Below are 27,177 nucleotides of genomic sequence, written 5' to 3' on the forward strand. Positions count from 1 at the left end.
GAATCAGTGCCTCACCAAAATGCCCATTGTTCCCACAAAACGCCGAAGTTCAGTCTCTCTCAAGTGAGGGAGATGCACTTGCTGTCATTTACAGTATCAGTCTTCCTCAAATAGGGCAAGAATTTGGATAAAAAAGCTATCATGGGGGAAAAAGTCTAAACTAAACCACACCTCTTATCCTCAACGTCTTCAACAATATTTCATACCGGCAGCTACCTGAAAGCAATAAATGCAAACTCCTTCTAATACCCTCAACTATTCTTTGGCAAGTCACACTTACTTAGAGCTGCATAAACTGTTCCAAAACGATAAAGCTGCTGATAGAACCACTGAGGTTACCATAGCAATATGATTAAATAGAGTGATCTTGCAACACTGCTGAACTGGCCATTAGTCCAAAAATCTTTTAGTTGAAAACACTATTAAGAGGGTGTTATGAAAGAAAGCTTGCTGGAACGCCCAAGCTGCTAGAGGGTAAATGATTCCCCTACCAATTACTCCTCCTTCCACTGTACTTTAAATAACCCCAAAGCCAAATCAACAAACAAACAAAAAACCCCACAACCTCCCCCCCCCCAAAAAAAAAAAAAAAGACAACCTCTGGAGAGGTCTTTGAAAGAAGATGTACGTATCCTTCTTTAGACAGGAGGAAAATTACAGTAACTATCAGGATATTACACATTCAAGATGTCCTAGTAGTACATCTCAAATAAATACCTTCCCTCTTATTTGCCTGGCAGTTAGTATGTCAGGTTTCCAGCTTAGTGATGAGCAAATTTAGGAATTAATCATTAGTGCAGCCTCGTTTCTAGAGGCTTCATGATATCTGCACAAATGCACAAAAAATATTCCCAAAAAATATTTTCTATAGCCTCCATGTACTTGCAATCCTGAAGGTTCACTATTGCTGAGCCATCAATCTGCTCAAAAGCTTGAGTTTTCTCAGGTGTCTAAGATCTTCCTATTTTTGCACAAAGGAGATCTCTGCAAAAGCATTAATTTTGTGATAACAGCTTGGGGTTTCCTAGACTGGCAGGCAAATCAGGTTCAGATGCAGTTTGACTCTGCTTGTTCATAACAGCAACAAAAGCAATGTTCATAAAAACTTAAAAGCTTTGGTTATGATTTCAACTAGAAATGTCACTATCAAATAATTTGCTGCATGAGATCCATTAACTTTTTTTTTTCAGAGCACAACTGTCAATTTTAATTCAAGTGAACAAGAGCTTTTGGTTTTAATCAAATGATATTAATCAACTGATAGCTTTACGCTGCATGATTTTTCTTCTGACCTCTTACATCACTGTGTGTTAGATAAAAAGTGAGTGGAAGATAAGGCTAAGTCAAATAAGGCTATGTCAAATACTCAATCCCTACACACTCCAAACAATCAGTTTTAATGCTTAGGGTCTTTGCTAAATGCCAGTGTTTTACACTGATTGTCCTTGTTTCAGAACAGCATTTTCCACTGTTCAAAAGCATAGGTATATTTTTGAGGACAGTAATCTGTGTCCAACTGCTCTACAAAACACTTTACAAACAGGAAATGAATAATATTCCCATCAGGAATTGTGTGTGAAATTAAAGGACACAGACTGGGTAAGGTTCTGAGAATAACATTTTCTAACTTTGCAAAATGCATCTGGTGTGCAGTGAAGCATTTTAGCAGCACATTTTCCTGTGTACAAGAGAGTTGCTTCAATGAACAATATTTGTTCCTATTGCAAAACTACTGTAAGATGCTCATATATTGCCAAGGCACTTAAAGACCTCATACCCAGTTCTGAGTACTGAAATATTTATTATTTTACTTAGTGCCAAAATACTACTACTACTACTACTAAAAATACAGGAAAAGTCTTAAGTAGCACATCCAGATCCTGCAAAATTTGCATGTTAGTAAATGTAGTTACTCACATATACAACTGAGAGGGGTCCACTGTATCGGTTAGTCTTAATGCCAAGGAGATACTTGAGCTGAGAAGTAAAGACATGAACCGCAGCAGCGGTAGTAAAACCTCGCACCAGAGGCTCTGTTAGATAGATGGCTACAAATCCAAATCGAAGGAGACCTAAACACAACTGATAAAGAAGAGAAACATTAACCATGTGGCTCCCACTGCAGCCTGAAGAACAGCACTATATAGCAGACAGGCCACAGGACACCTCTTCTTACCTCAATGCCCAAGCCAGTCAGGCACACCTGAACTTGGCCCTTCCTTCAGTCATGTGCCACTGGCAGGTGCAGTGTGGGACATGGGTAAACACATGTGTTTGCATGCATGTATGTACAGATTAGAGAAAGCAGGTTGAGTTTGTCTCAGGGGATAGGAAAAAAATGAAAGGGGGGAGATCTCTTTTTTCCCACTTCTGCTATGTGGCTGCCACGATGCAGCCTGAATTCTGCACAGAGCAGTGCTCAAGAACAAGCCTATCAATAGGGATACCCCCTGCAAACCCAAGTCCAGCAGCACACCTGAACATGCACTGACAGCAAAGTGCAAGCACATACCTGGATGATTCCTGAAAGAAAGGCGAGAGTCACAGCTACCTGCACCCTCTTGGTATATTCAGGGGAATCTGTGATGTTAGTGGAATTATAGCCTACAGAAATCATTTCATCAGGCACTTGTCTCACAACAACACCGCCAACCATCATACTAATCACAGCAAAGGTGCCTGAAATAAGAGAGGAAATTAATTGGTTAAAATCCTGGTAGATTCTTTTTTTAGTGGTTCTTACTAAGAGATACGTGGAATTAAACTAGAATAGAGTTCTCTACCTAAATATTTTATTTTTTTAGTATAAAATCTGCTCCAGTATTCAGTACCATTAAAGCTAGTTAGATGGCAAACATATCCCTCTGTGGTAAGTAAAAATAATTGGTTTTCTATCTCACTTTCTGTTATGCAAATTAAAGATTCATCCTGGCCACAAAGACACGCACATTTCTAGACTTAATCCAATAAAAGGTGCTCTTCTATTCTTTCCTTAGTAGGACGGATAAATTAACTATAAGAATTACTGTTTGCCATATTTGTGTTTCTCCTATTCACTTAAATCTGAAGTTAAAGAAAACAACTACACTTTCTATTTCTCCTATTTTTATGTGAATTTTTTACAACTTTATTTAACACATGCACACACACAGACTTCCAGTTATGCATACAGATATACCTATTGATATATGCTTGGACGTTCCAAAAAAAGTATATAGGAAGACAGGATAAAATGAAGAATATAGGCCAAAGACTGGGGGAACAGCTGCCAGCAAAGCATAGGCTAAACCTAGAAAACAGACACAGATACGTATGTTAGCCAAACAACAGAAAGAAACCATCTAAACCAAAGGGATTAAAGCCTACTGAAACTGAACTTGGGTAACAGGAGTCTAGTGACATATCACAGGTTTAAAAAAGCACCAGATCTTGTAGGAAATGCTCTTTAACATATATAATATTGTAGGGCGGTGCCTAGAAACCAGATGGCCTGAGTCAGGAAACCAGAAGTCACTAATTACAGGCACTGCAGGTGTGTGCATGTGTGTTTGTGTGTACATCTGTGCACTCATCGATTTTCCTTTGTGGCTAGAAGTAATTCTTAATAGCTAACACTTCTGGTAGCTTTTGTTCTCATCTGTCACAGAATGTCATTAGAAACACCCAAAACCCCAAAACTAGTGGGACTTATTTCATTTTTCTCCTCCTTTTCTCAAGAGACATGATCTTCATTGTAATCTATAACGGATTAAATGCCTCACTTCTTCCCCAGCCCAGAATGACTGGGACAACATTACAGTTTATGTTTCCATGTAGCATGCTCCAAAATGTAAAATAAGCAGAGAATAGTTGCTTACAAGCTGTAAGGTCATAGACCTTATACAGTCTGGTATTCCTCCCAAAAATTAAGTCCTTTTCGTTTTTCAGCCTTGCCCAATTCTCACAGTGGAATTTCAATCCACGTCATCCCTATTAGCAGGGGGGGCTGGCAAACACCAAAACGGAGCTGTGTGGGAACAGCTTTAAGGGATGCTGGGGAGGGACACCTCCCATGGTGGTCCCCCTCTGTGTGACTGAGTATGTGCTTATCAAGGGACCAGGCTCACAAACTAAGAGTCTGCACCACATTATTTGGCGTGTAACTCATCCAATCAGTTCAGCAAAATCAATAGTTCTACACAGCTTGTGTTAATGAGAAATAGACATCAGAACTGAACAAATGGGCCTTGAGAAGAAAATGCTGTATCTTGGCCTGGTTCTCCAATTCACCTTTGCAAGTGTAGACTCGTGACATGGGGAAGCTGTGTGTTCTTACCACACTTGGCCAGACTGGGTCAAATTAGGACAGAAAATCTCAGCAGTGCAGTGCAAATTACAAGAGAAAGCAATGGTTCACTCACCATGGAGAGCTAGTGATACTCAAAAACATGTCTCCCTACTAAGTTATTTTTAAATTGAGAGACAAACCATCAGATTACAGCAAAAGAACAAAAACAGGAAAAGATCTTGTGTGTCATCCCAGCACTCTCATGCAGTGTGATAGCTCACATGGCCTTGCTCATGTACTAATCACTGCCTGAGCCCTAGTCAAGAATTCATATTCCTATCAGAACCGGACTGATGATAAAGTTTATTCTCTTGCAGGAATAAGCTTTTAATTCATTACTTCTAAAACTTATCCCATATATATTCTCCACCCTGCAACAAGAGTATCAGCAAACTATCCTGTACTATAACAGCCTGGCCTTGAATACGGTGATGAACTCAACAGTACAAGTGACCAGAACCAAAAATCAGTGGTTTTAAAACCAGGAGGGTGGGTCCATATGAACTTCTGATCTGAATACCCTTTTATTCCTTTTCATTTACACTGGCATTTCTAAAGGCTGTCAGTGCCAAGGAAATAAAGAGCTATTGACATGACAGGAGTTCCCCTGGTCACTGTACTTCTGCTTGGAATGATTCCCAGGTTTCTTTGAACTCAGGCTTGCTGTAATTACAGCCATTCCAGAAAAAATAAGTTTGACTTTTGTCTTTTTAGAAAGGGAAAGAGTAGGAGCCGTTTAAGGGCATGTCCACAGCCACCAAAGTAAAGAATAATGTTTAGTTTAAAACAAAGTCACAAACTAAATATAAAGTTCACCGTCGACCACTTAAATTTCACTGTCCTTATCTGGTCATCACATAAACTGTGTTTCGGTATACAAACAGTAATGTTTGTGTCTAGTATATGACAGATTTGCTTGACAGTAACCCACATTACTTATCAGTTTAAGATAAGCTGATGTTTGTATTTGTGTAAGAAAAAGTATCCTTAACTATAAAACAAATGCACAAAGCCAGGAAGCTACAGAAATAAAGAAGTCAAGTGCACAGACTAAGTTTGGGTATTCCATTGCTTTAATGTGTTACTACCTACTAAAATCCAGGCTTCTTGGATTTACAGATTAATTCTTCAGGTCTGCCTCAGACTAAAGTGCAATGAGTGAGGTGGAAATATGAATAAGCCCTTTGTCCTTATGAAAGTAAACTTCTATATGCCGAATTACATTGCCCTTAGCACGAGGACTCCTCTGAACGGGGCTCTGCACAAATTCAAGAATTCCCTCTACTCTAAGACTTCCTGGGGAAATCTACTGGGCTGGTGGCAGCTGCCATGAAACTGCCACTCCCAGAGCAGCGATGGCACCCCATAATGATAGTGCTGTAAAAAACACTGTCACTTTCTAACCCTACAGCAGTTCTGAAACTGCTGACAGTAAGGTGTCAGGCTGAAAAAAAGATTCCACTGGTCCAGTCACCAAGGGCTGAACAGAAGAGTGAACACTGACTTTCTCTTTGGCCCACTTTGGGGCCAGGATCCGCTGGGGGTGAAACTTCCAAGTAATCTAATAGAAATTCCATAGATTTGCTGTACTGCTGCAGAAGATACCTTTGATTCATTTCCACTATGTAAATTACTGCCCACTACTATGTTTCCAGCTTAAACTGGTGACTTCCAGCCTTAAAAATAAAAAAGGAATCGGTCTCTGACAACTTCTATATTCTTCTCTAGTTGAATTGTTCGGTTTCTTTGCAACAGGTGCTCTCCTGAAACATGTCTGTTAGATACTGCTACACTCTGCTACAACATTCAGTCATGAGACCAGAGTGTAACCTGGTGCGTTCAGCCCAGGTTTAGACAGGCACTTGAACAGGAGAAGTTGTCTTGTCATCTAGACCTGAACTTCTATCAGAGTTCACTGCATATCATTAACTTGGCAGTTTTAAGGGAATCATCATTATGGGCTGGTCTGCAGTCCACACTCCCCCTCAAGATACAAATGCTATTCTCACGAGTTCAGGATGCTGCTCCCTGCCATAAAGGCACACACAGAAAAACAAAGAGAAGGATAAATAAATCCAGAGAGACACTCACCTTGAGGAAGCTGCATAACCCCGGTGCTTATACCTGAGATAACGTCTCCTAACAAGTATGCCTTCACTGGGTAACGGGGGAGCCATTTTAAAATTGGTAAGAAGCTGTAAAGATGGGACTTGGCTTTCTTAGAAGAACAACTGAAAATACAAAGCAGAAAGAAAAAGTTAGACACTGGCAGGGGACAAATGGGCTGAAAAAATTGTACTTCATCCCTGTGCAAGGAAAGAGCTCCATTAAAGGCAGGCTCAAACCTGTGATGGCAGTAATTTCTGGGCAAAGCTTAAGCACAAACAACTCCAGTTAATTTAGCCCTTTATCACACGTTAGTTGCTATTCACAAACACGATTCTCTTCTCCAGTTCCATAAAAGTCTTGTGAGGCTGGAGGTCAGTGGGAAGTGAAATTGTTCAAGTCCAGACATGACTGAGCAGTCAGCCGCACAACACTTCTTGAGATCATTCCTAGTAACAGTCCCCTGAGGATAACTTGCTTTCTGACAGCAACTTTCATTTAAGGAACTTGGAAATGTTTATTTCCTATATTTATTTACAATATGAATGCTTTATACTTTTTTGATTATAACATTTTACATTATTATGCTTTTAAAAAAAAAAATCCCTGCACTATTTTACTAGGGCTTGTTACTATCACTGGTAGTGATAGGCTAACTTTAAGGTTATTTGAGAACATAATCCTTCCTTTACCCTGAAAGGAAAGGCACAGAAGCCAGTAACGCTGATCCTTGTGTCTCTTAGCAGAGTTATTGACCTTTTGAGACCTAATTAATGACAAATGAACACAACTAGGAAATGAGTACCTCTATCCAGTATTGCCATGCATAATACTTTGGTTGTACTGTGGTAAGAAAGTTTAACTTTGGGTAAAAATGTAACACTGGGATCACATAAATGCTTTCTTCTGTTGGGGATCCACAAGAGAACTGCAGAGACTTGTTAACATTTCTGAATTCTCATGGGACTGAAGTGTGCAGTGTAGAAGCTTATTGCTACAAGTGAGAAAGGAACTACAGTCATCCACACTACTCCATGTTTCAGCAGATTGAACCCCACAAAGTCACAGCTCAGACAGATTTTAACCACACATTTCTTATTCAGGACAGGTAAGTTTTTTGAAGTGGAATTAGGTGCCATTACCATCAGAATGGTCATTCCATTAACCAGATCTCCAAATGTCAAATCATGTGAACAGGAATATTTTACAGACAAGCAATCAGGCAGAAAGAATTTGTTTTCTTGCAAAACATGGTTCTAGCAAGAAATTGGATCAGCTCTGCAAATGAACCATGGATAAATGCAAAGCTAATGAGAACTTAACTAGAGTTAAAGTTTCTCTTCACTATCCTCTGGTACCACAGAGCATGAGTTGCACAGCTAAAGACATTTTCTGTCCAATCAGATGATAGTTACATTCCAAGGCATTACATCCTTACTAGACTAGTAATTTAGATTTCTACACAGCTGTCATACATCTCCATTCTTTTGTGAAAGGATTGTGTGAAGCACAAATTTGGTCATAAGTATTTTCATCTCAAAGGATGGGTATTTTTCTGTGTTTCATGGATTCATGTCACACTATTTGACTAATACTACATATTCCTATGCTGCATATTTTTTTCCTTTGTGGTTTGACAAAGGCAATTCAAGTAATTTATCCAACATTTGCAATAGTTACACGTGAACACATAAAAACACATGTACAGCTTTATCGTAGTTCTGCTGAACAAAGTAGAACTACTGCTTTTATCTTTTAGGTTTCTTTGCAGAGATTACCAGCTATGTGCATGAATCAAATAAGATATTTCTAACCAATAAAATGAAGTCAAAAAGCCCTACCGACAAGAATGTGCGATCCTCTGCCTTAACGTCTGAGGTGTTCTCTCCCGCCTGTGCAGCTGTCCTTGCAAGAGCTCTTGGTTATATACTGGTCTCTCCACACAATACCTCTGGGTTTGCTCAAGACACTCTTCATGTTCTTGAGCATGTTCCATAGTTGACCTCACGGAGCAGGAGCTAAACAAGAACAGTTTCAGAGTCTCCACTGAAAAGCCTGGTTGCAGACAAAATAAGTTTGGTTACTTCTTTAGCCTCAGATTTGGCCTTTCCTTTCAGAGAACGTATTTTGACAAGCTAGAGACTGATTCAGTGATATTCTGCACAAAACTGTGCCTGCAGTTTAAAGGCACTATTAGATAGCCTGTAACAGCAGTAAGTAAATAAAGCACACTCAGAAGCTTTACTTTATGCTTCTCTTTGGTAAAGAAAACTTTTTCATTAATTACTCTGTTTGCAGAAACAAAATTGGAAGGTTATATTCATGCTTATCTGGACTTTCCCTCCTCAGTTTTTAAAGGAAATGTCAGTGTCTAAGGGAGATTGCTTTAATGCTGAGTTACTTCCTGCTTGCTCACAAACTGTCACATCCATCTCCAAAAGACAAAACTCCAGTTTTAACACTGACAAAGCCATCTGGAAGATCTTTCTTCCAGACTGACAATTGTTTTCAGCATCCATCCACCTGATTTCCCCTCTGTTTCAGAGGCTTCTTTTTACAGACAGCACCTCAAGGATTCATGACTTTTTTCAAAGTCATTCCTTCAAGTCATTGCCATTCACTTGCTATTGTCAGCCCTGCGCTCACTACAACAGGAGTCAGGAATTGTACACAATTTTAAAACTAGCCAGAAGGTTTGTAAACATCTATTTGTCTGCCTGATTCAGTGCCACAAACATCTTAACAGAGCATCTCCTAAACATGTTAATTCCTTTGCCCCGTGTTGGCTGCTTCTACAAGTACAGGGCAAGAAATATAACTCCAGACGATGCGCAAGATGACAGGACTGCTATATCGTTAAGCAGAGATGTTGGCTAGTGCTACATTTGTTGACAGAACATGAGTGCAATGGGAAAGAGCCATAATTGTGAACAAGGCCCTTGGGCTCAAGTCCAGCAAGTCACTTAAGCATGTGTTTGCCTTCAACCAAGGGAGCTAACCCAGAGGTGTTTAGTTTTTAGCTGTACATCAATATTTTCCTTGAAAAGGGCTACCACGCAGAAATTAAACAAATTGCTACCTAAACACCCAGACAAAGTTAACCCTGATTGGTCCAACATTCTGATTCAGCAAATACAGTCTGCCCAGCAGCAAAATACAATATTGCTACCTAAGCCTTCAGTGTGAGGAAGGTGCTGGAATTTTCCACTTAAGGCTTGCTGTTCTTTACCTCCTATGACACACAGCCCAGCATCTCTTCACTTCTTGTTATCTTGTAAGCAACATTTTCCCTACATAGTCACAAATCAGCACTTGTACTGAAATTCTAATTTTTATTTACAGCACATTCAAGATTTACTTCAGCTTTATTGTGTGAAGTAAGATATCTAAAGCTTGTTTGTAAGAACAGTAACATATCAAGGGTACTACCAGAACTTGTTACCTTTATACTCCTGAAACACATCTGAAGCTTCTTTTACATCTTTCTATAGTTCAAATTCACCAAGAAGCCTGAATGACATTTTGTGAACGGTTTTCTTTGCTTAGCAAACTAACTCTCAACGTTGCCATTTCTCCCCCTACCTGCAGATTTTGATCTGAACAAAATTAGAACAGGATTGTTCTACTAGATTGTTCTACTTCCTCTGAGTGGCCCTCTGGGTTTTTTTCTCACCCCCATATTACCACAAGTATCTCATTCTGTATTTACAGCTATCACGTCCACACTAAGCTTTATCTTTGGCACCACATATGTAGTGCTTTTTTCCATGTCAATGTCTACCTGCCCACAAACACTGCTTGCTACTTCAGATAGCGAGTTACCCATGAATCCTAGTGTGTTAACATCTGCCCAGTGAAACTAAAACTTCAACTACCCTCATGCCTGCTGGAAGAGCATCACAGCAGGGCACAAGCAATTCAGGAGCCTTCTGAGGTGCGGTGATGGTAGCCCATCTGTCATGACAGAACAGGAGGAACAGATAAAGAGACATTCTTTGCTGGACATGATACTTTTGCACAAGGAGGAACTAACTGGTCAGGAATATGAAGCCTGGGGGCAGCCTTGGCTGCAGTGACCATGAGATGGTAGAGAATCCAGAGAGAAACGAGACATACAGCAAGCTTACAACTCCAGACTTCAGGGGAGCACGCTTCGGCCTGCTCAGGCACTTGCCTGGAAGAATCCCTTGGGATATGGTCTTGAAGAGAAGAAGCATCAAAGAGAGCTGGCTGGTTTTCAAGGATTACCTCCTCCAGACTCAAGAATGGTCCACCCTGAATAACAGCAATTCAAGCAAGAATCAATGGAAAAGGGTCAGGTACAGGAACATTTAAACAGATTGGACATACACAAGTCCATGAGTCCTGATAAGACATACCCATGAGGGCTGAGGGAGGTGGCCAGTGTCATTGTGAGGCCACTCTTGATAACCTTTAAAAAGCCATGACAACTGGGGAGGTCCTTAAGGACTGGAAGAAAGAAGAACCTAGGGAACTACAAACTAGTCCATTTCACATTGATCTTTGCAAAGATGATAGAACAAGTAACCCTGGAAATAATTTTCAAACATGTTAAGGACAAGAAGGTGACTGAGTGTAGTCACCATGGATTTATGAAGGAAAAAAATATTGGCTCATTGATTTGATAGCCTTTTATGATAAGATGTCTGGTTTGGTGGAAAAAAGAACATCAGTGATATGCTTTACCTTTAAAGTTTTGTAGGCTTTGTCTTCCATAGAGACGGAGCTCAGAGGTCATTCACTACTGGAGTACCCCAGACCGATACCTTGGGCCAATATAGTTTAATATATTAATTAATGATACCAATGATAGGACAGAGTGCAGCTTCAGCAAGCAAGATGATACAAAACTGAAGAGAGTGGCTGATGCACCAGATGATTATGCTATCAATCAGAAGTACCTTGACAGACTGGACATACGAGCAGATGGGAACCTCATGAAATTCAACACAGGGAAACACAAAGTCCTGCACATGGGAGCAACAGCCTCATGCAACAGTAATGCTGGGGATTCAATCATCTGGAAAGCAGCTGTGCAGAAAAAGACCTGTAGGTCCTCATGGACAAAAAATCTGAACACAAGCCAGCAGTGTGTCCTTCTGGCAAAGAAGGCCAGCGGCATTGTAGGCTGCATTATGCATAGCACAGCCAGCAGGCTGGGGAGGTGATTCTTCCCCTCTACTCAGCACACGTGGGGTGCTGGGTGCATTTCTGGGTTCCACAGTACAAGAAAGACATGGGCATCCTGGAGGGGATCTAACAAAGGGCCATAGGGATTACTGAGAAATTGAAGCACCTGCCATACAGGGAGTGGCTGAGAAAGCTGGGATTGTTCAGCCTGGAGAAGGGAGGAAGAGGTGAGGAAATCATATCACTAGCTATAAATACCTAACGCTGCAGGGAGTAAATAGACAATGGGCACAAGCTGAAATACAAGAAGTTCTGTTTGAACATAAGGGGGGAAAAAATACTGCAAGCATGATGAAACACTGGAAAAGATTGCTCACAGAGGTTGTGGAGTTTCCATCTTTGGAGATATTCATAACCTCATTGGACACGGCTTTGGGCAACCAGGTCTAGGTGACCCTGTTGGAGCAGGGAGGTTGTAATCTATGATTTTCAGAGATAGTTTCAAACCTCAGTCATTCTGTGATTCCAGAATGGTTCTTTATGTCATTATTCACATGGAATGTGCCTTTTCTGGTGTATTCTGGCAACATCAGCCTCATTTAAAAATTAAGAAGCAATTTTAATCAGTCTTAAACAGAAAATTCACTCAAATCATAACAAACAAAAATTACAGCTGCATGTAAAAGGCACATACCAAAATCAGTTCAGAGGCTTGCTTTTGGCCAAAATGTTCCCATAAAATGAGAATATAATATCAAAACATTTGTACCCAAATTTTAAGAACAGGCAGCCCTTCTTCCTGCTCCAGAAGACCTAGCAACACAAAAAACCCCCTTGCTAACCCAAAACAATTCAGGTCCTGAATGGGATAGACCTGAATGTGGAAAGTGTGTGTTAAGCTTCTAGTAGATTGGTTAGTATCTGGAAGAGCCACACAAGTTTGTTATGCAAATCTAGAAGTGGAGAGGTCTTAAGATCTTCAGCTCCTTTCTCATTTCTGTACACATGCCCAAACTCTTACAGGTACTGTGAGCATACAGAGAACAACAGTTCAGCCCTGCCTCTGTTTGTCATGGTGAAATAAGTGATACAAATGTGTTTGACTAATTGAACAGGGCTCAACTCTAAATCACTTATCCAGATGATGACAACTGTTAGCCTGACATACCATCAGAGGCCACAATCAAAGTTTCACCATCACTCAGCTTGAAGGTTTTAAAACTGTAGACTGAGAGTTTCCAATCCTGTTTGAACAAAAAGTTATTTGGCACTGAGTCTGGAGAATCATCTAACACAGCAGCAAACCTGGGGGAGAGAGGATCTTGTGGTTAGCTATGGTTTACAGCAAATACCAGAACACAGGGAAAAAATCACATGTTATTAAAAGGGGTCCTAAATCTACCCCAAAAATATAGCTGGATGCATTATTTTCTGTATTCAGTGTCATTTCCCCAACTTCACCTCACATAATCACATTCTCTGATGATCATTTTGAATACTAAGCAGTGGATAATACAGTAAAGATGGAAGTCTTTAACATCATCCATCTCTTGCTAAAGCACACGCAGAGCAAGCACTGAGATGCTTGTGTTTACAACAGAGAATACACATTGGCCATCAAGAAGCAAAACAGCCACATTTCATGACTAGTTGAAGTGTCTCTCCAAGTGTTTGCTAAACAGCAGTATGACAAACTGCAGAGATACACAAGGCTTGGAAATTCAGCTTTGCCCTTTATTCTCAGCATGACTGAGGAAGGAGCAAAGCAGGTACCATCATTTTCATGAAGACAAAGCTTACTATGATTTCTGAAAACTCCCAAACCCTTGTCCAAAAGAAGAGAAAGGCAATCTCTGGGCTTCTGAGTCTTAATTAATAGTGTAATAATGTTCTCGGACAACCTTTGAACTTCGTGGCATGAATAAAATTAAAAAGCCATAAGAAACGCTGCCATTAATCTTATCAGCCAGATAAGAGTTGAGCTGAAGTAGTTAAAAGTTGTATGCAAAAGACTTAAGAGTTACTAATTCTTTATCTGGCTGATAAAGGTCTGTCTTGTGCCTTTACTGCTATTATCAAATTGAAGGTGTTGAAGAAAAAAAAAAGAAGTGAAACAAACACCAATTTATAACACTATCACTAATAATTAAGTACTTTCTCTTGCCAATCTTAGGTGATAAAGCAGGGTTGTCAAGCCACCTACAATGACTCCTGTAAAGGAGAACAATTTTTGATCCAGTCTGCACAGATTGGAATGCAAACATAAGATTTATAAGGACCGTGATTTGGTGATTGTTCCTTAGATTCAAAATATGACCGTGAGGAGAAATAAACAAAACCCCCACCAACAACAGCAAAGCTGGAAACATGAAGAATAATGTAGTGTGATTACTCCAGCTTTAATAGGCTTACAATTACAAAATGGGGGACTTTTGCTCTAACCTTGTGTATCTAACCTGAATGTATCTGAACTGGCTAATGCAGCAGGGGGAAGTTGGTGGCAGATCCATTTCAAAAGAACAGAAACCCTTTCTTTTGGCAGCCAAGCATGGAGATGCTTTAAATGTAAAAGCACAGGTGGACAGAACTAGCACAGTGGTATGGCAGGAAAACACATCTGTGCTGGGGAATTGCAAGTTTGATCACAAACTGCAAAGTCATGATCAAAGTCAAAGTGTTCTGCACCTTTCAGTTTACAAATAGAGGTGATTGCCATCAGCCAAAAAGCTGGGGGAAATGCTGTAAAATATATTCTCCCAAATGTACACTGAAAAGCAGAGTTATTGCAAGGTCGAGTCCTAATGTCTGAAAAAGCTAGACACTAAACCTGAGGCAATTTCAGGAACCACATGTTCTGAATCTCCTTTCTTCTCTGGTCTTATTCCCCAGTGCCCTATGCCTCTCCCCTTATCACCCCAAGTGAACCAAGCTGGAAGAGTTTTTTTAAAACAAGCACAGAGGTGTAAAATGACTGGGTGGGGTCATAAAGAATGCATTCTCCTAGTTGTCTTGGACTATGTTTATCATTCCTCCTTCACTACTCCCACTAAATCCACTAACAAATAGATTCTCTTCCTTTGGATAAAGGCCTGAGAGCTTTCAAAAATCCTAGTGGTAAGCTTTGTCTTGATGAAAATGACAGTACCTGGTTTTGCTCTTGTTTGCTTTTCTTGCATAGGTCCAAAGTTAAGAAATGCACTCCAGGAGAGAACCTTTAGGGGGAAAGAAAAAATAATCAGGACCTTGAATTCTTATACAGCTTTTAGACAGGCAAATTTCTACCCTGCTCCACACAGAAAGGCAATTGGGCTACATAAATTGTGTTGGGCTGTGTGATAAAAGCTCCTTTGCACACCCACAGAGTCCCTAAGAAGGACAATGGCAGGATGGAGAGCCTGGGTAATACCCTGCTGGGCTAGGGCTACACCCAGGTCCATCACAGGAGACAACAGCCCACCCAAGGCTCATCTTCACCACTCCAGGGCAGCACAGGAGGGTCAGCTCTGGGATCACAGGAGATCCTACCCACTCTAAATGTGAGAGCATCTGGGCATCTCTAAGCATTTTAAGCAGAACACCACCGGTGTCCTTTCCTCTCAGATATAGATAAAATGATTTCTGTTTCCAGTGAGAAGATATTAATGACCATGAGAACCCATGGAAATACAGTCATTCTTATTGCTGCTTTTTGGGGCTTTAGTGACCTTGGGTCTGAATCTGCCATCCTCACCCCTTTGGAAATACAAAGGCAGTAGCTAGTAGCAGTGGAATCAGATAAGTTAATCAGAGTGGTACCATGGCTGATGACCCCTTTGTCATGCTTAAACCGACTGATAAGGATGTACACCCCCACAGGGAGAGGTAATCATTAGCTAGCTTTATTTTTCCAGAGCTGATCCACTGCCAAAAACTTTGTTGGAGCAATCTTCACTGTAAAGCTCCTGTTGATGGTCAGGAGAGATAACATAAATCAAGGTAACACATACACACCAAACTAAGAATAATTCTATAGCTCATGTGACCTCAGTGCACAAGTGACCTCTAGAAGCTGGTTCATCTTTTCTGGCAAAGTGGAACCAGAAGACATCAAACGTGTCCATGAAGAAGAGAAGTTACACAAAGTTTCCTTCAGCAGAAAAGCCACCAAAAGAGAGTGTTCCCCCTCTGTATTTGCTTCATCAACCCTGTTTACACACATCATTAGTCTCTCAAGTGCTGCATCAAGCTAAAAATAAACAAAACAACAAAAAAAAAGCAGAAGGATGTTATTTATAACCAGAATCATTCCAGTCATGTTTACAGTGCAAACCTCTCAAGTCACAGGGGAGGCTGAAGGATAGTAAAACTGTGTGGTCACAGGAAGAAATGACTAGTGTAGGGGGAGGGAAGAAGAAATCTTCAGAACGGGATTAGAAATTTGTCTCGAAAACAAGGCAAGAAGCAGCTTAACTAATACAAAGTTATGAAATGTCTCAAGGAATCATTTATGAGACTTTTCCTAACACTTTCTGAAAGGATTTTCCCCTCTGCAGAAGAGATGACAGCCACCACAGTGCCCAGAGAAATTCCTGAAGAACTGTTGCTTCTGACAAAGCCAGCAAAGAGCTCCAGCACAGAGCTGATACTCTGGGAAAGTAGCAACGATAACTACATATCTAAGCTACAACCCTTCTCCTGCTAGTTGTAAGAAGTTCAACTTCCCTATCCATGTTAGGCTCTGCATCTGGAAGAAACATTATGTTCTTGGCTGCTACTTTACAACATACATTTTCTGTGCAAATCTTTCACACACCAAAAATCAAACCAAACCCTCCATGAGCAGACACCATTTGTGGCAGATCCTGTCCCCATTTATGCAACTGCTGCTTTGTTAGCTATCCAGGTGATAGCATTTTCCTGTCTCCTATGTATTTAAGGGTGTTGCTTCATGTTCTGAAGGTGACTGACAGCCAGTGGGAATGACCTTCCTCAACATCTTGGTGCCAAGGTTACACATAAAGGCCATGGGAGCACAGCAATACCGCTTTTCCTTGAAACATTAAAAATTCATACTAAGCAACATGAACAAGCAGAAGGTTCTCTGATAAGTATTTTACACCAACCCCCTGCTTTGCAGACTCAGCCTATAGCTTCACATGCGTGTGGCTGACAACAGAGCTCACATTTTAATGAAACAGCACTATGCCTATTCTTAACCACACAAGTAAAAACACTGACCTTCATAGAGCTAAAGAAATGCCTCCACTATCCCAAACAGAGCAATCAAGTAAGATGGACAACATACCGAGGTTGCTTTGGACAGGTGCTCGTTACCAGTTGGTGCTGAACATGTTCACCTGTTGAAGGTTCTATGCTACCAAGTACAGGAATGATACACCAGCCAAACAGGCCCATGTCCTACCAGTTACACTTCAATGTTACAGGACTTTCACATGTGTTGGCCAGGCCTTCACAAATCAGTGGCATTTATTCGGTATATATATATAATGTGAAGAGATCTAAGAGAGTAGCGGTGTTCATCATTCCAGCTAAGCAGAGCTAAGAAATTCACCTACCAAAACATCACCTATGCCAGATTTGTAACAATGTCAGTCACCAAGTTCAGTTCGAACTGGTCTGTAGGGGCAAAGAGCTCTCCAAGTGACTCTTCAAGTGTGTTGGGCAGAACAACACGGCATTAATGGATTCCTGCAACAGCTATCACTAAACCAGGGTGCCATAATGAAGGAACTGAAAAAACAAGGACACTGGGCCTGAGGATCATCAAATAGAATGAAGAAAAGTTCATTGAGTAATTTCCTGGTGACTTCTTCCTGAAACAACATTCCTTCCTCTGAAACACATATGCAAAAGAAACAAACATCACCACGAAGTAGAGAAAAAGAAACTCAGACTTGCTAAAAATGTGGTAAGATTAGGGAAGCTTAGAAATTAATATCAAAGCTCTGTAGCCATGGCATTATTCTAGTAAAGCAGGGGATACAGGGTTGAATCCCAACATGCTGAAGTGGTAATTGAACTCTGACCTAGCTGTCCCTAGGAAAGGACTTTAACCATATTATGCCGTAAAATTATGAGAGCAGCAACTATACTTCAGCATTTAGAGAAGATATTACAGATGCCTGTACCTATGAAAGATCTGTGGTTTTGTTTCTGACATGACTCTTCAAGAGATACTTCTTCAGACATGCCTGAGCTTAGCAGAGCTCTACGAGAACAGGAACAAGCAGTTCCCTGTGGGCACCTCTGAGTAGCAATGCAAGTTCTCTCCTGGATGGTATAATGGAGTTTTGAATTCTGCTCCATGAAAACCAGGCGCCCAAAATTGAAATTTTGTAATGCCTAATCAGCCCAAACCTTAATTTGATCTGGCCTGACTAGACTGAACTCCAACAAGAATGTCTGAAATGACAGACACTGCAATCTTTGACTTGGATTGGAAAATTCTGTCCATACTTCAGTTATCAGAGGTTTTCTGAGGAGTTCTCAAAAGTCCCAACTGAGCCTCTGAAGCCAATTTCCATAAAATAACTGAAAATTAACAATTTGACCAGAGATCTGGCCCAGTTTTGGTATCAGAATATCATGCGTTCTATGAATAGATTAAAATCTATTAATTAATCTATTAATACATTAAAATCTATTAATTAGCTAAAAAACCCCCCACACAACCACAAGAACACAAACAAAATTGGACATACAAAACAGCAGGCAACAGTCAAAGCAAAATAGCAAAACTTGATCTACTGCCTGGACAGAACTGGTAAGAATTCTTCAGTGAAGGCTGGAGAAGGAGAGAGTCCACCCAGCCAGTGAAAATACAGATTCTTTGTCAAAAAAGTCACGAAGGCAATGACATGATTGTTTGTCACATGGAAGGTCTTCCCAACTTGCTACTGCACGAAACAAGAGATACAGTTAATGCACGTCTTTGAGAACAGTAACTCAGGTTCCTCCATAGGCCAGTTACTTGTTTTGTACTCTTATGATCACCAATAAAATCTGAATCTTATCAATGCAACTGCCTTGCAAAACCCACTCAACTGCCTGCACAAACTTGCAGCCATTCCTTCCTACCTGTGGAAATACTTGACATTGTTTGTCTATAGCCTTCTCATTACCTGGGCATGTGGAAAATAACTATAAGACCTGGACTTTGCCGTTGCTTACACTTCTGAAGAGCAAAAAGCTATAGATAACTAGCTATAAAATGGCAGTTATTGTAGCCATATAAAGAAACACTTTTAAGAAGGACTACCAAGAAATATAATCCAGCAGGTCCACGTTCCCTAGACCTGTTAGGTAGCAGAAAGAAACACATCAGGATAAGGAAGGCATTTAATTAATTTAACTTAACCAGGAAATCAATAGGCTAATTTGAGCTTGAGAATTTCAGCTTCAGCATGGTCTTCTTGTGCTAAGTTACAGATCTTGCAAACCGACAGGAAAACATATGCTTTAGAAAAAAGAGTTCTTAAGGGAAAAATTAAATCAGCAATGAAATAGGATTAAAAATAACAGTTAGCAGTTCATTTTCATCAGACTGAGAAGGTAGGAAAATTTGCAAGAGATGCCAAAAGACCCTTCTGTAAAGCCATTCAGAAAAAAAGTGACTACTATGAAGAACTGAGTGAACCCATGAAAGCTACTGAGTCTTTAGTTGTGAATTAAAGCTACTTGTTTCAGTGTTGGAGAGAAGATGGCATAATTAGTAGACAGGAATGAAAGACTTTCTGGCTTTCTCCCCATGTGCTAATGTTGGTGCAGGAAGAATGGATGGCTGAAGGAACACAAGCTTTTCCTAGGACTTTGCATACTCTGATTTAATCACCAAATGGACATCTAATGTACACACATGGATACAGTGGCATTGCAGTTTCCTTGCTGAGATCCACGGTTCTTCCATTATTAGACTAAAGGTCTGATGCCACCATGCCCGGATACCTTTAAGAAGCTGCTAGGACAGTTACCATAATGTAAATGCTCCAGGCACTGTGCACTCAAACCAGCAAGGCCAATGCATGAGCTGATCACCACAGAGTTAATTCAGTGCAAGTCACCGACATGTGCTTCCTTCTGAAACTCTGCAGTTAATTACTTTACCTCTTATATTTCTACAGCAGCTAGCAGAGCAGCATCTTACCTGTGAAAATTCTGTAATATAGAGACACCTGTTAACCCAGGACACATTCTATTGCACGTTTAGTAGAAGATTTTTTTAAAGTCTGGCTGAAAATTTTAGTCTTCCTTTGTGAAAACTTCAACCAAAAAAACAATCTAGGGGCCAGACCCTTTTTAAGACTGTCAGTCACTCCCATCCAAACTAAGGATGTGCAACTGTGTTAACAGTGACAGATATGAAATTATGAATTCATATTCTGCTGAATCATCAGCAGAAATAATGCCAGTAATATTTGAGGGATTGTTTCTTTCTCTTACTGTGGACTATCTCTGAATGCCCACTAAACAGTCACTTGGCTTATCTGAAATTCTGAAGCATGGTGAAAGCGGCTTTCAAACATATTTTAACGTTCAGACAATTAAAAGTTTTGCAACAGCAGCATGGGCATCAGCACAGCTAATTTAAGCCTACTCACTTTCCTGGCTGGCTTTTCCTGGTTGCTTTCACTGATCCCTTCTAAGGAGTTCAAAACGTTCCCACAGTTCGCAGACAAGAAGTTGGAAAACTCTGACACAGGGAAAGGCACCATCTTATTCTCTGCCAGAAAACTGTGTGTGTGTGTAATAGTTCAGTCAAGGTTTTGGAAAGGTTTGGAAGATTTCGGGGGTTTGATGCTAGTAACAAAGTGCAAACCAGTTAGTTCTGTTTATTACCAGGCTTCTCGGACAGCTCTGACCTAACCAGCCCGCAGCTTAAGTCAGAGGGTTGCAGTCACTAGACGAGGAAATGACTGATCCCCCAGCCTTCCTCCAATTTCCCCTTTCATTTTTCTTTTGCAAGTTCGCCGGGGTGTTTTGCCCGCACCTTACGGTTACGAGCTGCCCGGGTGCCGCTCGCTCCCGGGCAGCCCCCGAGCTTTCAGGAGGGCGTGGAGCAGGAGGCGCAGACCCGCCCGGCTGCCTCGGCAAGGCAGCGGGGTGAGCATCGCGTTCACAGCAAGTGCCTTTTTCACAGCTCCTGTCGCCCGCGAAGCGCCGGCGGCTCCGCCAGGGACGGGCGGGGAGAGCGCGGGGGAAAGAAGCAAGGGCCAGCGGGAAGAGTGAGAGAAGGGAGCAGGGAAGGCGCGGGGAGAAGCGGGAGCACCCTGCGAGACACCCCCCAGGCCAGCCCCCGGCCCGGGGTGACCGAGCTGGAGCCACAGACGCCGGGAGAGCGCGACCCCGACCCGGCGCTCCTCACGGCGAGGCTCACCCCCTCGGGAGGGACGCTCTCAGGAGGCGAACCCCTCCGCGGCCAGCCCCGCACGCCGCGCTCCGCTCACCTCCAGGCGCTGCCTCCTTCTAGCCCGCTGGCCAGTCAGCCGCGACAGCGGCCGCACACCGCCTCCCCTCCGCGCCCAAGGTGAGCGGCGAGGGGTGCGGGGCGGGCGGTGGCGGACCGCCAGCCCCCGCCTCCTCCCTGCCGGCCGCGGACGAGCGCGGGCGCGGCTGGGACTCGTAGTCCCCCCCCCGCGGCCCCCGCCAGGCGCGCACCCGCCGCAGCCTACAAGTCCCAGGATGCCGCGGGGCCGCCCGTGCGGGGCGCGTGTGCGCGGGGCCGGTGCGCGCCCGCGCTCGCGCCCAGCGGCGCCGTTGCGTCCGTTACCGGCGCGGTGCCCGCAGGCCGCGCCTGAGGCCGCCAGGGCCCGGCCCTACCTTCCCCTACTTCTCCCTCTCGGGTACCTCTGTACGGAATAAACAGAATATTTTTAGAATTTAAATGCAAAAATACACCTGGGGAGCGTGTGGCAGACAGGGGCTGGCAGTGACAGGCAGTGATGTGACACCGGGACACGGCGTGCTTTGGTCGCACTGTGAGCGCAGTGCTGGGCCCGCTGTGGCGCTTGTTAAATAAACCCCGGTGGGGCGTCCCGAAGCGCCTGTGAAGAGTCCCGCGGGTCTGTGAAGTTAACTTGAAAAAGCAGAGATGGGTGCTCTGTACTTGGGAAGGGCAGTGTGTTCATCAGGTGTCTGACAGGCGTGTGCCAGTCATGTAAGTGTAAAACTGCCGATTCCTGAAGGGCTTCATGTCCGTCGGACACTTGACTGACTTACAATCATTCTTCTGTTTTCCACACAGAGGATATTTTTGTCAGCTCTGCTGTTGGACAAGCACGCCTGTCAACCCAGGCCTCAGCAGTCAGCCTCACAAAGGACCGAGTGTAGTTTTTTAGTTCTTTAGGGACGCAAAGGATGCGCAGGTATCAATTACCTTGAAAATACACAGGAATTGGCAGTCAGATCTGCAGATCTCATCCTTTAGTCCTTGATTTATAAATGTTTTCCAACAGAATGATCTCTTGCTCTCTCTTGCCCAGGAAAAAATGCTGTCACACCTCCCAGATTCTTAGATTTGATTTTCTACTTAGAACTGGTAGGAAAAAAAAACATTTTTGATATTCTTGCACACTGAGGTAATGAAAAAAATTATAAAACTGGTGCCTGTGGGAATCTATTGAAAACTTGAAAATGATTCCTTGACATGTTAGCCCTGGTTAAAGAGTAATTTAAATAAAATTTAAATGAATTCAAGCTGAAATACTGTACTTTAAATTCTAGTATTGTCTTGCTGAGAAATTTCAAGGTCAAAACATTTCAAAAGTGGCAATTTAAAGAAGAGGTTTCTTAAAACTGGTTCTGTCCAAAACAGGCTGTAACAAAAAGGCACCTTGATGGACAATATCAGAGCGATCTATCAGATGTGCCACATACATCAGACCACACAGAATGGTGCTGGATGCCATTGTTACACAGCACTGGCCATATGGAGATACTTTGGGAAGGCATCTTTTGAAATTCATATTTATTTATCCAAACAGCCTTTTTCTTCCAGAACTTGGGCATCTGTAGCTTGTGTTAGAATTCAGGTGTTATTACCTTAGGAAGGTGTGGCATCACCATATAGGCACTGAAGTTGTGAAATGCTCTGTTACCAGTAAGGCGTATAGTGTGATAATGTACTGCAGGCAGACCTGTGCACATACAGCCTGTACAAAGAGGAGGGAGAGGAGAAAGCCTGCAACAAGCACAGGAGTAACAGATTTCCTGCTAGAAAATTTCACAAAGGTATAAATCATTTTAAACATTGCAGTAATCCACACTGTGGATTATGTTACACTAATTGTGTCAGTGGTTGTGTTTAAATACAAGCTGGTTTTAATTTCTTGTGCGTATTTTAGCGTGACCCACTGGGAAGGTTAATAGTTCTTCTTACTGCTTCTTTCCAGCATTGTCTAAAATGATAAAAGATGCTTCAGTTCTTCAGCTCTGAGAGAAGGGTGAGGATTATTATAGTGCTGAACTCAGTAGGAAGGAGATGAAAAGACAATTTTGGGTCAAAACAAAACAAAAAAGAAAGGAGTAGAAGTTAATGCAGAATAAACAATACAGAGAGACTAAAAAAAACTTCCATGGAGGACAACTGGGGCAAATGAGTTAATGGCACACACACCACTGTAGCTGTGTGATGACAGAGAGCCTAATGTGAGCTTTGAGGGCTTGTATGGCTCACAGGGGACAGAGCTGCAGGAGCCATTCCCCTACAACAGCATAAGGAAAGCTGTGAGTCTTATACCAGTCCTGGGACAGGTCAAACCACCTGAGTTAATGAAATTGAGCTAGACATTTCCAGGTTGAAGTGAAATACATTTAGATTTCCAGGGATTTTCCCACTGATCTCAGTGGGAGTTGGCTTAGATCTCAGATTGCTCCTGTTAATTATTTACTATCCACATCCTATACAGATGCATTAGTCATGTCAAACTATATTATTGCCCATGATAGCACAATCTTTCTAGTTGAGCCCCAAATATTAGGACACTTTCCTTTTTACCATGAGGAGTTTCTTGAAAGCGGTTGAACTCAAATCCTTTAAAACATGTCTTGAGAAGGCTGCAATTTTAAGTGAGCTAAATTGGGTGCCCAGTTGTGAACATAAGCCAGTTGAATGGCTTTGCATGTGCTGTTTCCAGCACTCCTGCACCAACATGGCTTCAGCAGAAGACTGGTGCGTATGTGCACAGTCAGTCTGCAAGGAAGGAGGGACCTGGGGCTATCAGCCAGCTCCTGTGGTATCTGCAGCAGTATCCAAATGCGGAAGCAGACCTGAAATCTGTGTGCCCAACACCTTCCACCATCCCACCTTTGGCTCACAGGCAATCAGGGAAAGAGCTGAGCATCCTGAAATAGCTTCTTTGCCACTGAGCCTTTCACAGATCTCCCCTGAGCAGCACAGCTCAAAAGCACAACCACATTCCCCCCCTTTTTTCCCCCTAAAGCAGCTTAACAAACTTTTTTTTTTCATTCAAAGAAACACAGCTTCGAACTATAAACCCAGCATTTGTCGATGCCCTTCAACACAGTACTCCTCTATCACTGGAATGCTGATTCCACTGGGTTCTTTCTTGCTGGGTGCTGGCTGAAACTCTCCCCATCAGGCTCTGTAGTAATTAGACATGCACAGGCCTTACTTAGGCTTGCTGCCAGCTCAGTCCCTCCAGCTGACTCAAGAAGACATAGGGAAGAAAAAAGCCACAGTCATAAAACAGCAGTAACAGAGGAGAACACTAGGTACTTTGTCAACATGTCACCCATATGACTGCTGTAAAATCATTTGGGTTGGAGAAGACCCTTAAGATCATCAAGTTATGAGCCATTAGCCTAGCTCTGCCAAGTCCAACCACTAAACCACGTCCCCAAGCACACTTACATGCCTTTTAAATACCTCCTGGGATGGTGACTCAACCGCTTCCCTGGGCAGCCTGTTCCAGTGCTTAACAACCCTTTCAGTGAAGAATTTTTTCCTAACACCCAATATAAACCTCCCTTAGCACAATTTGAGGCCATTTCCTCTTGTCCTATCACTTGTTACCTAATACCAGCACCCACCTGTCTATAGTCTTCTTTCAGGAAGTTGTTGGGAGCAGTAAGGTCTTGGCTCTAAGCCTTCTTTTCTCCAGCCTAAACAATCTCAGTTCCTTCAGCTGCTCCTTGTAAGACTTGTGCTCTAGGCTTTTCAACAACGTTGTTGCCCTTCTTTAGGCATGCTCCAACACCTCAGTGGCTTTCTTTTTGCAGCCTTATATCTCATTGTCATTTCTTCCAGGAGCAGACCCACCACCTGCAGGTGGTAGGTTCTCACAGGAGACGTGCTGCAAGTGGTTGCATGGTCTCAGCTGCTTGAGATTGCTAACAGCCCTTGAAGAACTTTTAGGGCTGTGCTTAAGGCAGGCAAGCCATTTTGCTTATCTCATTGTGTTTTGACACTCCCTCACCGGTTTAGGTTTAAAGTAGCTCTCCTGTACAGCTAGCTTGTTCCTGTTGCTCTAGTCTTGAGTCGGGTTTAGTTAAGCCTCGCTACAGAACTGAATTGAGTGTGGTTTATCTGTTGTACCTTGCTGCTTGCAGTAACCTATTGTGTGTCCATCAGCAGGGTTGACAGACCCTCACACCAGCTTCCTGCTTGGATGTTAACCAAATCCCATTCCCCACTGATGGATAAATGATGAGGTGATACATTTCTACCCACTGACACTTGACCTGAAGGATTAACAAGTAAATAAAACATAGAGATCCATGTTTATGGCTCTTGTCTTGTCTCTTTCCAAATGTTTTCCTTTCTAGACTAAACAAACCAACTCCCTCTACACAGAAGCTCATGGTTTCAAGGGTCTTGTTTTTGCTGCTGTACTCTGCAGTCTCTCCAACTTGTTTATATCTGTATTTAAGTGAAGGGCTCAACAGCTGACAACTGCTGTCTACCAGTAGATTTACCATAAACACTTCTATTGATATAACACAAAACAGCATCTTTAAGAACTGGTTTATGCTGTTGACTCTCTTCCTGCCTAGCGATATATTTACCCTCTTTGTATGTTGGTATCTTGCTCTTTGAAAATGTCTTGTCCTTGAGTGTACTTACTGTTTTATTTTATTGCTACCTATTTCTCTATATGGTCAAGTTCATGCAAAGCCCAATTTCGTCCTTCCAAATACTTGCTATGCTCATTTCCTTTCACTAAGGTAATGTTATCACCTGTGGATGAAGCAAGATCAAGAAAAGAACATTCAGGAAAAATTATGAGAATTTCAGGTTTTGGTTATTCCAGGAACCCCAGCAGGTCAGAGCTTTGTCTTCCTGTATTTTTATTTGATTCCTCTTATGTTCTCCTAATCTACTGGAACATGGATTAGTGAGCTGGTAGGAGACATGAGGAAGGTTATAAGGTATACTAAAAGCATGTTTTCATAGTTATGCCTGCCAAAGTTTTATACCTGTAGATAAGCTTATTAGTACATTATATTGCACTGTCACTCTTTTATTGCCATTGATTATGTACTATGTCACCCTTCCTATTTTAACAACTGTTTAATGTCAGATGACTCATTGTTTTCAGCCGCATGGAAGGAAAAATAAAACAGTACATACACTGAGCATGCTGTATATGCACACTACCTTGTGTGTTGTAGGAATGGAAAAGATCTAAGGGAGAACTTCTGGAATCTGAAAAGGTCACTTGGAAATCTGCCAGGGGGGATGATTTTCTTGAGCAAAGCTGGTGCCCAGTTTGTAGTGTGTTCTGGGGAGATGTCTTGGGGGATTCCTCAGCAGTCATAATTGCATACATTATTCAAAGGAAATTAATACGATTGTGAAAAGCAACTTCCCTGATTATGCTGGTCTCTTACCTGGAAAGGGAAGTCAGATAAATGCCTCATTGTATCTAAGGTCTTTAAAATAATTAATTCCCTAGCAACACACTAGCTGTACATGCATTTTAGATGAAATATCACCCATCTATTGACATATTAGGGCAAATAAAATTATCTTTAAAAATAGGAGTGTTTATATCTTACATTTTTGTTTGTTCAATGGGCGAAACCTTTATTGCAATATTTTAAAATCTCCTGCCCAAACATTAAGCTATTATGTTTAATAACCACATTTTTCCCTTCCTGCTCTTTCATTAACAGATCCTGATTTTGTTTCAAGAATGGAAAACACACACACACCGTTGTCTGGAACAGTACAGATGGGTTTGCAGCTGCAAGAGGTTGGGCTGTTGAAGTGCTTCCAGGTCTATAAAAGGTCTGTTACATAATTGTGACCAAGCCAAGATATTGACTAGTTGGTCAGGGTATGACCTCCTTTATTTCTGCACTGCTCATGTACCTTTGATCAGAAACCTTTTAAAAATGAAACGCATTGAAGTGGCTATGCACAGATGTGTAACAAACACCATTCTAGTTCAGACCAGAATGGTGCCAGAATCAGATCTAAGAGTGTAGCAGGAATATATGATACCTCTCCCTGATGAGGAGTGACTGAGGGAACTGGGGTTTAGCCTGGAGAAAAGGAGGCTGAAGTGAGATCTTATTCTCTCTAAACTCGCTGAAAGGAAGGAGGTTGCAGCCATGTGTATGTTGGTCTCTTC

At 42.0% G+C, this 27,177-nt stretch overlaps 1 protein-coding gene across 1 annotated transcript in view; it reads right to left on the minus strand.

The window, feature by feature from the left end:
* Nucleotides 1-21,099, minus strand: part of SLC26A5 (solute carrier family 26 member 5) — a 34,198-nt gene extending 13,099 nt beyond the window's left edge. Inside the window, exons 1-6 of the mRNA XM_084279101.1 lie at nucleotides 21,028-21,099; nucleotides 8,275-8,488; nucleotides 6,419-6,558; nucleotides 3,179-3,289; nucleotides 2,513-2,679; nucleotides 1,918-2,082 (exon numbers count right to left, since the gene is read on the minus strand). Of these exons, the coding sequence (XP_084135227.1) occupies nucleotides 1,918-2,082; nucleotides 2,513-2,679; nucleotides 3,179-3,289; nucleotides 6,419-6,558; nucleotides 8,275-8,429 (738 nt within the window). The 5' untranslated portion in view covers nucleotides 8,430-8,488; nucleotides 21,028-21,099. The remainder of the gene's footprint in view (nucleotides 1-1,917; nucleotides 2,083-2,512; nucleotides 2,680-3,178; nucleotides 3,290-6,418; nucleotides 6,559-8,274; nucleotides 8,489-21,027) is intronic.
* Between the last annotated feature and the right edge of the window lie 6,078 nt (nucleotides 21,100-27,177).

This window comes from Gallinula chloropus (assembly GCF_964237585.1).
Source record: "Gallinula chloropus genome assembly, chromosome: 1".
Taxonomy (NCBI): Eukaryota; Metazoa; Chordata; class Aves; order Gruiformes; family Rallidae; genus Gallinula; species Gallinula chloropus.